Source organism: Elephantulus edwardii, unplaced genomic scaffold (assembly GCF_000299155.1).
Source record: "Elephantulus edwardii isolate Elephantulus edwardi_28Jun2011 unplaced genomic scaffold, EleEdw1.0 scaffold00007, whole genome shotgun sequence".
Classification (NCBI taxonomy): Eukaryota; Metazoa; Chordata; class Mammalia; order Macroscelidea; family Macroscelididae; genus Elephantulus; species Elephantulus edwardii.
In genome coordinates, this window is record NW_006399757.1 from 12,702,700 (window position 1) to 12,717,565 (window position 14,866).

Consider the following 14,866-nt stretch of genomic DNA (forward strand, 5'->3'; position numbering starts at 1 on the left):
CTGGTGCCAAGAGTGTTGACCGTGGAGCCGAGCAAACTGAAGCTTTGAACAATCTCAATCTCTTCACCATTCATCCTGATGCTACTGATTGGTCCAGTGGTGAGAATTTTTGTCTTCTTAACATTGAGCCTCAGTTTATATTGAAGGCTGCAGTCCTTGACCCTCTGCAATAAGTGCATGAGGTCCTCCTCGGTTTCAGCGAGCAGGGTTGTGTCATTTGCATATACGTCTTCTAATTTCCTGGCTACTGGTACCAAAAGTGTTGACTGTGGAGCCAAGCAAACTGAAGTTGTGAACAATGTCAATCTCTTCACCATCCATCCTGATGCTGCCAATTGGTCCAGTGGTGAGAATCTTTGTCTTCTTGACATTGAACCTCAATCCATATTGGAGGCTTCAGTCCTTGTCCCTCTACAGCAAGCGCTTCAGGTCCTCCTCAGTTTCAGCAAGCAGGGCTGTATCATCTGCATATTACAGATTGTTGATAGATCTTCCACCAATCTTGACCCCACTTTCCTCCTCATAGAGTCCACCCTCCTGGATAATCTGTTCTGCATACAGGTTGAAAAGGTATGGAGATAGGACACATCCCTGGCATATGCCCTTCCCAATTTTGAACCATGCAGTGTTTCCTTGCTCTGTTCTGACGACTGCCTCTTGGTCCAAGTAGAGGTTTCGCATTAGCACGATCAAGTATTCTGGGATTCCCATTCATCTCAGAGTCAGCCACAGTTTGTTATGACCTACACAGTCAAATACCTTTGCATAGTCAATGAAACACAGATAATCATTCCTCTGGTATTCCCTGCTTTCAGCTAAGATCCATCTAACATTAGCTACAATATCCCTAGTACCATGACCCCTTCTAAAGCCAGCCTGGACTTCTGGCAGTTCTCTGCTAATGTGTTGTTCCAGTTGCTTTTGGATAATCTTCCGTAGAATCTTGCTTGCATGTTAAATATAATCTAAATTTAGCATTAGAATTATTAATTATCTAATTTTATAAAAACAATATTGTCAAAACAATTTAATAGTGCTTCAACAGTGCTTCTATGCAGTGAACTGAGCTCAGGGTGAGCCAGTTAAAAAAAGTGAGCCCCACTCTGCTACTGAGCTAATTCCAACTCAAGGCAATTGAACTGCAGAGGAAAATAGTTCCATAATTTTTTGGCTAAAATCTTGCCTGCAGAATCTGTAACTTTGCTTATAGAAAGTGAAACAAATAAACAAACAAACAAAACCAAGTGGGTGAGGTGAACTTATATCTACTTATTTTTAAAAAGACTTATAATTAAGACTGGCAAATTTGAGGAGATTCTTTTCTATTTCAGGTAAAACTGTAACTTTGGAGGCACATGTATGAAGTGGTTGGATTCTGGAAAGTGGGTTCTCTTGCTCTGGTGAGGGTTGGTTGTGGGCTATTTGGTTGTTTATTTTTATTTTTCCTTCACAATTGGGTGTGAACTGACAATGAGATATGGACTGGTAGCCTGTTGTTTAGAGTCCACCAGCACCTGGCGCGAGGGCCTTATATTTGAAAGATGATTGGGACCTTGGGCCTATGGCCCTTAGGCTTGACATTGTGTGTGGGATGAATATTCTTGTAAGTGGTACAGCACTGGTCTGTCAACTTGCTGGACTGAAGTAACTTGGGGTTATTGTGATGCTGAACATTGTGCCACTGGTGTGTCAAATGTCATAATGGTTATCCATGGTAGACAGTGTTTGGTGGAGCTCCCAGAATTGAGACAGGTTTAGAAGTAGTATTGGCATTCACTTCCTAAACAATATGCCTCTGGGTATGTTGAGACATGATGATAGTTGCAGAGCAAAGCTGAAGTTTCCTGTTCATAGTGTTGCTATGAGTTGTGCTCAACTCGAGGACACTTAACAACAACACAAATAAAACATTAAGAAAAAACCCCCACATTTTGACTACTGAAAAAACAGATAACATCCTGATAGACGGAGAAAAGATTGAAATTATCAACAATTTTATCTGACTTCAATACACGTTCAACACAATAGCAATGGTAAATGAATCAAAAGATGTGTTGCCACTATTACTGGAGTGAGATGGTACCTCACTGTGGTTTTAGTTGGCACCTCTATTATTGCCAGTAATTTGTAGCATTGCTTCATGTGTCTGTTTGCCATGTGTTGAGAAAGGAACTCTCATACATTGTTGTTGAGGTTGTGAAATGGTACAACCATTCTGGAAGGCAATTTGATGCTTCCTCAAAAAGCTAAATGTAGAAATTCCATATTATCCAGCTATTCCACTACTTGGAATATATCTTGAGAAAATGAGAACTGAGTTACATACAGAGATTTGTACATCAACGTTCATAGCAGCATTATTCACCATCACAAGAATATGGAAACAGCCCAAATGTCTAACCACAAATGAATGAATTGAGAAATTGTGGTACATTCACACAATGGAATACTATGCAGCATGCAGGGGCAGTGATTTCGTAAATTATTATTGGGAGGGACTGGAGAGCATTATGCCGAGTGAACTCAGTTGCACAAGAATAAATATTGAATAAAACCATTATTGTAGAGTGAGTATAGGATCCAAGAGGGGTGGGAGAGGTTAGAAGCAGAGGGATGAGGATGTGTAGGGGAAGAGGGGTTTAATCATAGGGTTGTACAATTTGATGGGTGTGGGGCTGAGGGAAATTGAATGAATTTGTTCTTGAAAATATTGTATTTGAATTTTGTAAATAAAGTAGTAGAATTTTTTTTTAAAATAAAAAAACCCAACCAAACAAAAAGATGTGTTGCATTGGGCAAATCTGCTCTCAGAGACATCTTTAACATGTTAAAGAATAAAGATGACAATTTAAAAATGAAAGTGCATAGGACCCAATCCATGGTATTTTCAATTGCTTCCTACACATATTAAAGTTGGACCATAAGAAAGACAGAACTTTGATGCCTCTGAATTGTAGTGTTGAAGAGAGTACTGAATATGCCATCAACTTCAAGAAGAATAAAATCTGTCTTGGAGAAAGTGCAAACATTGTGATCCACAGAGGCAATGATGGTGAAAGTTCAGCTCATATACTCTGGGAATGTTGTTAGGAAGGATCACGTGATGCTTAAAAATGTAGAAGGTTAGCAAAAAGGAATTCCATCAAGACAGATTGAAACAGTGACTACAACAATAGGCTGGAGCACAGCAGAGATTGTGAGGGTGGTGTAGGCTCGGGCCAGGTTCAAGTCTGTTGTTCAAAGCTTTTAGATGACTGGTGGTTGACTTGGTGCACATAGATAATAATCTTTGTTTTTGTTGTGTTATGAGCCGTAGAGTTGGCTGTGAACCATAGTGAGCCTATGTACAACAGCTCTGAATCCTGACTTGTCTTGAGACAGTCTCACTAATTCCGACACACCAATCTCGACTGTCCCAGTCACTGTATCAATCCATCTCATCAGGGTCTTCTTCTTCTGTGCTGTCCCTCTACCCTTCCAAGCATAACGTTCTTCTGCAGGGACCAATGCACCCTGGCCCCACGTCAAAAGGATGTGAGATGGAGGTTCAAAATCCTAGTCTCTAAGAAGAAACTTGGTTTCACCCTCTCCAAGACAGATCTACTTGTTTTCTTGGCAGTCCATGGTAAGTTCAAGACTCTTCTCCAGCACCACCATTCGAAGACATCGATTCTTCATTCATTATCTTTAGTTGTTGTCCAACTCGGAAGCGTAACAAATAATTGCAAAGTCCATGGCCTGGGTTAGGCACGCCATAGTCTCTAAATTGACACCACTGCTTTTTCAGCACTCTGGAGAGGTCCCTGGCAGCATATTTTCCCATCGTAATTCAGATTTTGATTTCCTGAGTATGGTGTTAGGAGCTGAGAAAGCTGTAGCTGTTAACAACCTTAATCTTTTCTCTAGCCATCATTGTGCCTCCAATTGGTCCAGTGTTGTGAATCTCTGTCTTCTTGATGTTGAGCTTCAATCCATATTGAAGACTACAGCTCTTGACCTTCTGCACCAAGCACTTCAGATCCTCTTCAGTTTCAGTAAGCAAGGTGTGTCATCTGCATAACGTAGCTTGCTGATAAGTCTTGCTCAAATCCTGATGCCGCTTTCATCCTCATAAAACCCTGCTTCACAAATGATTGATCAAAGCCCTGTATATAAATTGGAAAGGCATGGAGACAGGATGCATCCCTGACACACTCCTTTCCTGATTTTGAACCATGTAGTATTTCCTTGCTCTATTTTGAGGACTGCTTCCTGGTTCACCTGTAGGTTTCACATAAGAACAAGTAAGTGTTCTGGGATTTCCAGTTTCCTCAAGTGTAGTCACAATTTGTTATGATCCACACAGTCAAATGCCTTTGCATAACCAATTAAATGGATATAGACATTCCTCTGGTACTCTTTGTTCTCTGCCAAGGTCCACATGACATCGGCAATACTGTCTCTAGTGTCAAGAAATCTTCTACATCCATCTTGTATTTCTGAAAGTTCCCTATTTCTGGATAACCTTCAGCAGGATTTTGCTAGTGTGTGATATTAGTGATATTGTTCTATAATTTCCACACTCTGCTCGGTCACCTTTTTTTGGAATGAGAAGAAATATGGATCTTTTCCAGTTAGTTGGCAAAGTAGTTGTCCTCCAGTTCGTGGCACAACTTATTGAGCACATCCAGGGCAGCAGCTGTTTGTTGAAATATGTCAATTGATATTCCATCCATTCCTGGGGCTTTATTTTTTCAATTGAGATTTTAATGAAAGATTATAAAGGACTTGGATTTCCATTCATTCATTGTTGCACATTGTTCTCCCTTCCCAGCCTTCCCCCCAGTTCATGTTTCTCTTTGAAAAAATACCTTTCGTAGTGTTATACAATCCCCCCAGTCCACTTTACTATGCAGCTATTATTCCTTACTCTACTCATGCAAATAATACCTAGTCATATATACCTCCCTCCTCTGTTTCACTGCCAGTGTACATTATTTATCCCCTTTTCTTGGTTTTCCTCCAAAATCTATGTCAGTCCTGTTGTATAAGAGTGACATTATACAGTATTTATTCTTTTGTGGCTGAGATATTTCTCTCAGCATAATGTGCTCGAAGGTCAACCAATTTGCATAGTATTTCATGAGTTCCTTGTTTTTCAATGATGCATCATATTCCATTGTGTGAATATACCACAGCTTCTCTATCCATTCATTTGTTGATGGGCACTTGTGTTGTTTCCATCTCTTTGCTATTGTGAACAAAGCAGCAATAAACATAGGTCTGCATATATCTGCTTCTGTGGCAGTTCTGAGGAAGTTCAGGGTGCTGTGAAGAACTTGGCAAAAAATAAAGCCCCAGTTTTCTCAAAAAGTTGGGGCTTTATTTTTTGACAAATCCTTCAGAGCAGCCTGAACTTTCTTCCTCATCATCATTGCCTCTTGATCATATGTTGTATCTTGAAATTTCTCTGTCCATCAATACTTTTGGTACAAAGACTCTGTGTATTCCTTCCATTTTATTTTAATGTTTCCTGAATAGTTAAATATTCTGCCCATAGCATACTTAAGTATTGCAATTCACGGCTTGAATTCGTTCTTCAGTTTCTTCAGCTTAAGAAATGCAGAGCTCTTTGAAGAAAAAAAAGAATATTCCTTCATTTTTCCTTTTCCCAAGACCAAGCTACTATAAAGTCTTTGTTCTGGACTCCTGTTATGACAATAATACCTAATCATATATCCCTTTTAAACAGTTCTCTCCCTTATCTGCTTCAATGCAGTATACATAATTTATCCCATCTTTCTAGAAATGGCCTTTTTAACTACGAAAGCAACCCTGTTGTTTTTCACCTTTTTGTCTAAAGCATAGTAGATCATATGATCATCTGATTCAAAGTGTCCCATGCCAATCCATCTCATTTCACTAATACCTAATATGTCATTATTTCTGTGTTCCATTTCTTTCTTAACAATGCCTAGTTTTCCTATAGTCACGCTTCTCACATTCCATGTCCCAATATTTAGTTTCTTCTTACACTTGTTTCTCCTCCTTTGTGTTTCCAAATTTGAGCGCTCAGCCTCAGGTAACATATCTGTTAGTCTACTTTAAGTGTGCTCTGCTGCATATAGTGTTTTCAAAGGCCTGTTATATTTTGAAAGTGGATGGCCAATCTTTCTTCCTAGTCTATCTTCATTTGGATGCTTATTTTTTGAACAATACCTGACAGGCAAGCATTTACTGAGCAGATAAAAGACACTTCCCTTACAGAAATAACCAATACATTCACTGCACCCTTACCCCAAAGCACGTGTATTGTCTCTTCCCTTTCCCTGCTACATCACATTCTTTGTGCTTCCACCTACCTGGTCATACCTTTCTTCCTCAGACACCTCTTCATATGATAGCATATTCCACAAGTCACTTTTGTGATGTCTTGTACCACACACTGCTACTGGTCTCTCATACTTTTTTTATGCCTCCTGTTTAGGAAGATGTAAGACCAAATTCCCCAGTACCAACTTCAGGGAAACATTTTGATTGGGACAGTACTGAGGGAAATTCCTTGGGAGGCAAATTATCACATCCATCTTCTCCAATATTTTGTGGTAAATTTGAAAACCAAAGAGGTATGAAAATAATTACTCTATACTGGTGGCCTACTGGCAAGAAGCTTCACTGCAATCCTGAAGGCACATGGTTCGAGTCCACATGCGGCTGTATGGGAGAAGGATAGACAATCTCCTCCTGTGTGATTAACTGCCTCTGAAAACCTTCTGGAGTGTCAGCTATCGGTCGGTTCTGACTCTACGGTACATAACAACAGCACCACAGTATTATTAAACCTCATGAACTTCAGCTTCCACAGTTCAGACACTGGAAGAGCTAGATCATGCCTTACTATTTTACTACCACTGAAATGGACTACAATTTTGGGTCTTGAATAAATAGGAAGAAAAATGTAAAATGAAATTTGAAATAATGAAAATGGTCAGACTTATAACCATAAAATGACATATGAAAATGGTCTGATTGATACTGAGAGCCATAGAAATTAGGGTTGGTAGTCATCCTTTAAACCCGGACTTGAGTTCACCCTTGTGGCTCAATTTTTCAATCAAACAATAGGCAAATAAGGTGAATAATAACACTCAGTCATTAGTATAACCATGAAAGATCAAAGTGAATGTATTTGTCCAGGGATAAAGCTTAAAAGGCAGGAAGAGTTAGAAGAATAAATGAAAACAAAAAGAAGGAGAAAATGTGAAGAGTGCCAGTATTGGAATTAATGTCATCAAACAAAATGTATACAAATGATCAAATGAAAACCAATCGTCCTAGTAAATTTTCATCCAAATCAAAACTAAGGGGCTTTTTGAAGGGTTTTGGGGTTTTTTTCTTGTTTGTGTTTTTTTAAGAAGAAACATATCAGTATTGCTCATTGATCTATCAAGGCACAAATAAGACATATGCCACAATCAGAGATTTTAATAATTGTAGTCAGCTTATTGTCATGCCAGGACAAATCCCTTTCTCAAGTAAGAAGAAATCACTACCTGATGACCACAGAGGAGCATTGAGCCAGTCGCCGCCCAGCACTTTTCAGTCCTGTGTATATCTGTCCCATCTCCATGGCTCCTTCCAGGCCAACCACCTCTAGCAGCTGGTCACTCAGGTCTGAAAAGAAACAGATATCATGTAGGTAAATTACACTACTGTGATGATTAAGGTTGTGCACACACCTTAGATTTGTCTGATTACACAATGATGTGGCAAGGACCTGGGGTTTGTCAGTATCTATAAGTGAGTTAGTGAGACTAACAGGCAGGCTTCAAAGCTTTTGTGTGCATAGATAAGGTTGCTATGAGTTTCAGGTAACTTGACAGCAAATAACAACAACATAATTGAATTAACAACCTGCTTTTTAATTATCTTTTCATATCTATATCTATATCTATATCTATATCTATATCTATATCTATATCTATATAGATATAGATATCTCCCTCTTTATGTTTCATTTTTATTCTCTAAAAAACTCAGCTTAAAATAACAATATGTACATATTTCCACAATTTAATTTTATTGTTTGTTGTTGTTATGTACCATCACGTCAACTCTGACTCATAGTGACCCTATGTACAACAGCTCTGAACCTTACTCTATCTTGAACCAACCTCATTCTCTCTGACACACCTATCCCCCATAGCCCCAGTCACTGAATCAATCCATCTTACTCAGGGTCTTCATCTCTTGAGCGGTCCCTCTACCATTCTTAGCATGATGTCCCTCTCCAAGGACTGCTCCCTCCTGGAAACATGCCCAAAGTATGTCAGGTGGAACTTCAAAATCTTTGCCTCCACGGAGCAGCCTGGTTTCACTTTCTCCAGGACAAACCTGTTTGTTCTCTTAGCAGTCCATGACATACTCAATAACTTGCTCCAGCTTAGATAATATATTTAATATACAATAATATGCAATAATATGCAATAATATACAATACAATAATATAAATATACAATAATATAATATGAAATAATATAATATGCAATAATATAATATGCAATACTATACAATACTATACTATACTATACTATACTATACTATACTATACTATACTATACTATACAATAGATAAGATATATAATAAAAAAATCCAAACCATATCCATTTCACTAAAGAAAGGCTATTTGTCTTGGAAATAGAAAGTAATGAAAAAATGTTCTTATTTCTGAAACTTTCCATTTAACTAAACTTTGAGGTTCTATGGGAAACGATTTGCTGTCAGCTTATTCTAAAACAAAATGGGAAGAATAGATACTGAGCCAAAGGGTGCCAAAAAAATATACCAGTAGTTTTTGACATCAACAAACTTAATGTTATTCCACATGTATATATGGAACATTTGTACATCCCACATCAGACAGTTTGGCAGCAAATACACATTTCAGCAGTATAAATAAAATATGAAGATATGCTGTCAAACAAGATTTTGTTAAATCACTGGAACAAGGGATCTTAAAAACCATTAAGTTGAAATGCCTCATTTTATAGAGAAGAAACTGGGGGCCTTAACATTGAATGCTTTGTCCACAGTTGTAGGTAAATGTATACAGAAGTTTGAGAAGTATTATGAGGTGTTGAATAAATGTGCTTACATACACACTCACTTTATTTTAACCCAGAAAGTTAAAGAATATTTTGTTGCTGTGATTTGACATTGAATCAATTTTGATTCATGTTGACCTTATGTGTGTGCATTGATAATTAACATAGTGCAATAATGATTTCATTCTATATTTTCAGCTGAAGATAATACAGAGTCTATTAGTAATAGATATCTTTTACTAGTAATAAGTATCTTTCACTGAGCAGTTACTGTTGTCATTATTAGATGTTGTTGATTTGACCATAAATTTTAGGAACCCTCGAGGCAGGAAGTCTGAGCCTTGCTCTATCCTGTTCCATCCTTATGATCTCTGCAATTCTTAAGCTTATTGTAGTAATCACAGTGCTAATCTATCTCATTGAGTGGATTCTTCAGCACGATGTCTCCCTTTCCAAGGATTGGTTCCCCAAAATATATGTCCAAAATAAGTGAGATGAAGTTTCACCAATCTTAGCTGTAATGACCATGTTAGACCACATTTGTTGCAATCCTTTGAAGACATAGTTGTTCTTTTGTGAGTCGAATGTATATTCAATACTCTTCACCAACACCACAATTCAAACACATCAATTCTTTTTCAATCTCTATTCATTGTCTAAATTTCAGATGCATAGGCAGCAGTTAAAAATAATATCATTTGGATAAGCTGCACCTTCGTCTTTGAACTAACATGCTACTCTTTAGAACTTTGAATAAGTCCTTAACATCAGATTTTCCCAATGCAAATGAAACATTATCTCTTGAACTCTAATATCACAGGAGTTGATTTCGAACCAAGAAAAAGGAAATAGTTGACAACTTTAATCTTTTCTCCATTAAACACTGGTTCAAGGGTGAAGATTTTTGTTTTATTGGTGCTGAGATTCAACTCATATTGAAGGCTATTATGTAGTCATTAATCATCTATAGTAAGTGCTTCAAGCCTTCTTCACTTTCTGCAAGCGAAATTTTGGCATTTGCATAATGTAGGTTGTTAATGAGTCTTCCTCCAATCTTGATGCCACATTCTTCTTCATTTAGTCCAACTTCTTGAATTATTTGCTCAGCATACTTATTGAATAGGTGTGGGGAAAGGATGCCACTGTGATACACACTTTTCCTGGTCTTAAACATTCCTAGTTCTGTTTATGCAATTGCTACTGTGTACTAAGTGTATGTAATTGAACAAATTGCTTTCTCTAGATAATTTTTCTGTTACTCAAAAATCAATTTACAACAATTAGCATCCTTTTTACAGATCTTGTTCTTGTTGTGTACTGTCAAATCAAAACTGACTGATAGCTGTTCCTCCAGTGGGTTTTTCCGGATCTGTATATTTTTAGAGAGAGTTTGCCTATCTTTCTTGCTTAGGGATGCTGGTGAGTATTTGAACTGTGTGTTTTGCGCATGGCAGTGGAGCTCCTTACCACTACAGAAAGGCTGAGTACAGACACGTTAACTAATTTACTCATATTTACATGCCTAGGAAGGGACAGATGTGGTCTTTAGGGAGTTGCGCTGCTAATCCCAAAGCTGCACTTCCCTGCTGGATTGAATTCACCAACAACTCCAGGAAAATTATGGATGGTCTCCACCTCTGTGATATACAGAATTTAAAACCCACCAGAGAGTCAGTTATGAATTAGATTTACTGGACTGCAACCAGGGAGTGAGTTAAACTATATTTGATAAATAAGCCCATGGAAGAAAGACATTAAAAATATGTAGAAAATCTTCTCATACTGGGATAGAAAATTGTGTGAACTCCAAAGTTCCTTTTGAACCTGAGGATTTTCATTCAACCAGAGAGCAGAAGGTTGTATTCATGTGAACAGATTCCCAGAGAGCAGACAACCCCTCAACATAGTAAGACGTCATCTTCTCCAGACAGCTAAGATTGCCTCCATTCTTGACTTGGAGGCAAAAGGTGCACATACATATACGTGGTTATTTTATAATTACCATATATTACCAAAAACTTTAAGACGAAAAGAAATAGTTTAATATTGTTGTCATTGTTGTTATGTGCTGTCGAGTTACCTATGACTCACAGCAACCCTATGTACAATAGTTCTGAAACCTGCCCTATCCTGAGCCATTCTCACTGACTCAGATACACCTCTCCCATAGCTCCAGTTATCGTGTAAATCATCCTATCTGGGATCTTCCTCTCTGGGCTGTCCCTCAGCCTTTCCTAGCATGATACACTTTTCCAAGGAAGGACTGGCCCCTCAGTGATATGTGCAAAAGGATGTGAGATGGAGCTTCAAAATCCTTGCCTTCAAGGGGAAATTTGGTTTCATCTTATTCAAGATAGATCTCTTTATTTTCCTGACTGTCCATGGTATGCTCAATATTCTTCTCCAGCACCACAACTCAAAGGCATCGATACTTCTATAATTTTTATTCATTGTCCAGCTCTCTGATGCATAGCTAGTGAAGACCATGGCTTGGATCATGTGCACCTTAATTTCTAGATAGATGTCACTGCTACTCAGCACTCTGGAGAGGTACAAACTTCCCCAGTGCAATTTGTCTCTTGGTTTCATGACTGTCAGTGCCAATAGTCTTGATTGTGGAGCAAGATGAAATTGTTAACAATCTCAATCGCTTCTCCATCTAGCCTGGTGCTGCCAATTGTGTCAGTGATGAGAATCTTTGTTTCCTTGATGTTTAGCTTTAATCCATATTGAAAACTACACTTGACCTTCCTTCTTCAGCTGACACTTCTGATTCTCCTTAGTTTTGGCAGGCAAGGTTGTATCATCTGGATAGCACAGGTTGTTGATGAGTCTTCTTTCAATCCTGATGCCACACTCCTCATAAAGCCCAGCAGAAAATTATGGAGTGGAGATGATAGAATGGAAGGTAAACTCATTAAAAACCAAATAAATAAGGGTTTTGCTTAATCCATTGTGTAGGGAAATTCTTTATTCCTTACGAGTGAATCTATTTTATCAGGAATTCAGGTATTTAAATGACTCATTTTCAAAGTAGATCAACTCTGTGGCAATTTGTTTGTTGTTATGTGCTGTCAAGTCACTTGCAACTCATAGTGATCCTATGTACAACAGCCTTATATCCTGCTTTATCCTGTGCCAACCATTGTCTCTGACACACCTACCCCCATTGCTCCAGTCACTGAATCAATCCATCTCATTGAGGGTCTTCCTCTCTTGCATTGCCCCTTTATCCTCCTAAGCATGACTTCCCTCTACAAGAGCTTATCATTGCTAAGACCTGAGAATTGTGCACGTGACTAGGACATGTGTTTTTATAAGTGAAATATAAAATTCTACTATTCTTGAACCTTATTGTTTCAGAATGAGATTTCTCTGAGTGAAAACCACCTTCTAGCAACAAGATCAAATGTTAACAAGTCATAATAACTTAGAACATTCACATCCCTGTATTAAACCCTATTTAGACATATTTCTTGTAAAACTTGTTCTGTGTTTCTAGTTTAAATTTATATTGCCAAGAACAGATGGACAAGGAATGGAAACATATTCTTTCAGCTGTAGCCGGCACTAAAATGTGCTTGGCTCTATAGCCTGGGTGTTAATATACTCATTTCTGAGATATATATCAACCAGAGAACTACACTGTGGCAAGTACTAAAACCCCAGATGTGTGCCTGATGATATTTATAAAACAATAACAACAACAACAACAACAAGCCCAGGATTGGAAATCACATTTAGAATGATATATTTTAAACAGCCTACTCCTTAAATAGGTGCAATTTCTTGCTAATTTGTGATTGTGGCTGGTTGATAGGATCTATTCTATAAGAAATGGAAAACTTTTTCATAACGGAATTAATCTGTGAACCCTAACATTCCTATGAATCACAGAGAATTGTCTACACCCACGCCATATTGCTATCGTCTACCACCCTCCCTCTGATTCTCTTCTTTCCTTGAATTTATCTTTGCTTTTCTCCCTACAAAAATGTCCTTAAAATCAATTCTACATACAATAGGTAGTAATGAGAATACAGCTATATCTTGAGAGGAACTAGACTTTCCCAACTTTTGTTCTTCTTCTACCATGGTTTGTCAAAAGAAGAAATAAATATATTTTGGAGAAAGTGCAACCAAGGTGTATTTTCGAGGCAAGGAGGATGAAGCTTTGTTTCACATACTTTGAGCATGTTGTTAGGAGAGGCCGGTCCTTGGAAAAGGATGTCATGCCTGGAAAGGTGAAGATTCAGCGTCAGAGAGGAAGACCTTCATTTACAAGACCATAACAGTGGGTTGAAGTATATCAGGAATGTTGAGAATAGCACAGGATAGGACAAGTTAAGATCCATTGCCCATAGGATTTCTAGGAATTATAGTCAACTCAAGGACATATAACAAGAACCCATAATGACTTTATGAGCAATAGCTCTGAACCCTGCCCTAACCTGAGTCAATCTCATCATCTCTAACACACTGGGGCCATTGCCAGAGTCACTGTGTCAATTTATTTCATCTGGGGTCTTTCTCCTGTGTTGACCCTCTCCCCTTCCAAATATGGCATTCTTCTCCCAAGACTTATCCCTCCTGGCATCATGCCTGAAGTATGTGAGATGGAGTTTCAAAATCCTTGCCTCCAAGGAACAACTACCACAAAGAATGATATAGACACAATGATGTATTTACAAATTCTGATAAATATACCCTATTCCTTCTAATTAAGTAGTTGGGAGGGGGAACTAAAAAAGTTCGGTTTTTTTTGTTGTCGCATTAATTTGCTCTCATACTTTTTCACAGTTTCTTCCCACCTCAACACCACCACTATCACCACAGTGTGACATTCATATAATCACGGCATATAAAACTGATGCTCCTAACACCCTATCTTTGAAATCTAGATCGTGATTGAAAGTAAAGAGAGTTCTAGCTATATTAAATTGAGTTCTTTGTTCTATATGTGGTGTTATCTAAAACCATCCAAGATTTTTCATCACATTCTAGTTAAAATTTATTTTAAGTGCAGCTCTTCTCATCTTGCATAAACAACCGGATTGACCTAATTTTTTAGGAGATTGCATATTACAGAGGTTCAATATTTAAAACAGTTGGTTGCTAATCAAAATTTGGCTAGTTCTGATCCACTAGCCATTCTGTGGAGGGAAAGATGGGACAGTCTACTTGTGTAAATACTACTTTGGAAGCTGTAAAGGGCAATTGTACTCTCTCCTACTGAGCTAGAGTGAATTAGAATCCACTCAATGACACTGGGTTTGGTTTTGTAGATTTGTTTGCTACCTGAATACTGATTTCATACTGAAAGTAGATATTAGCAAAGTACGTATCAAGAGATGGTCTAGAAGCCAAGTTCTTCATCTTCTTTTTATGTGTATGTGTGGTTTTATAAGTCAATAATAATTTTTACTAACAGAAAGGGCAACCTAGGTAGAACTATCAAGTATGGAAATACAAAGGAGGAGGAATAGTTGTAAGCAGACCCAGTGATTGGAACATGGAATGTGAGAGCCATGAATGTAGGAAAATTAGAAATTGTTAAGAAAGAAATGGAATGCATAAATATTGACATATTAGGCATTGGAGAGATGAGATGAGATGGACTGGCATGGGGCATTTTGAGACAGATGACCATATTATATATTACTCTGGAGATGAAAAGACAAGGAAAAATGGGGTTGCCTTCATAGTAAAAAAAGTTATTTCTAGATCCATCTTGAAGTACAACATCGTGAGTGACAGGATTATATCCATACGCTTACAAGGA

General features: G+C 37.9%; 1 protein-coding gene across 4 annotated transcripts in view; it reads right to left on the minus strand.

Annotated features, from left to right (window-relative positions):
- Positions 1-14,866, minus strand: part of DGKB (diacylglycerol kinase, beta 90kDa) — a 1,124,393-nt gene that overhangs the window by 51,724 nt on the left and 1,057,803 nt on the right. For all 4 annotated transcript variants that reach the window (XM_006880255.1, XM_006880258.1, XM_006880257.1 and 1 more), the window contains one exon: positions 7,533-7,653. In XM_006880255.1, the coding sequence (XP_006880317.1) occupies positions 7,533-7,653 (121 nt within the window). The remainder of the gene's footprint in view (positions 1-7,532; positions 7,654-14,866) is intronic.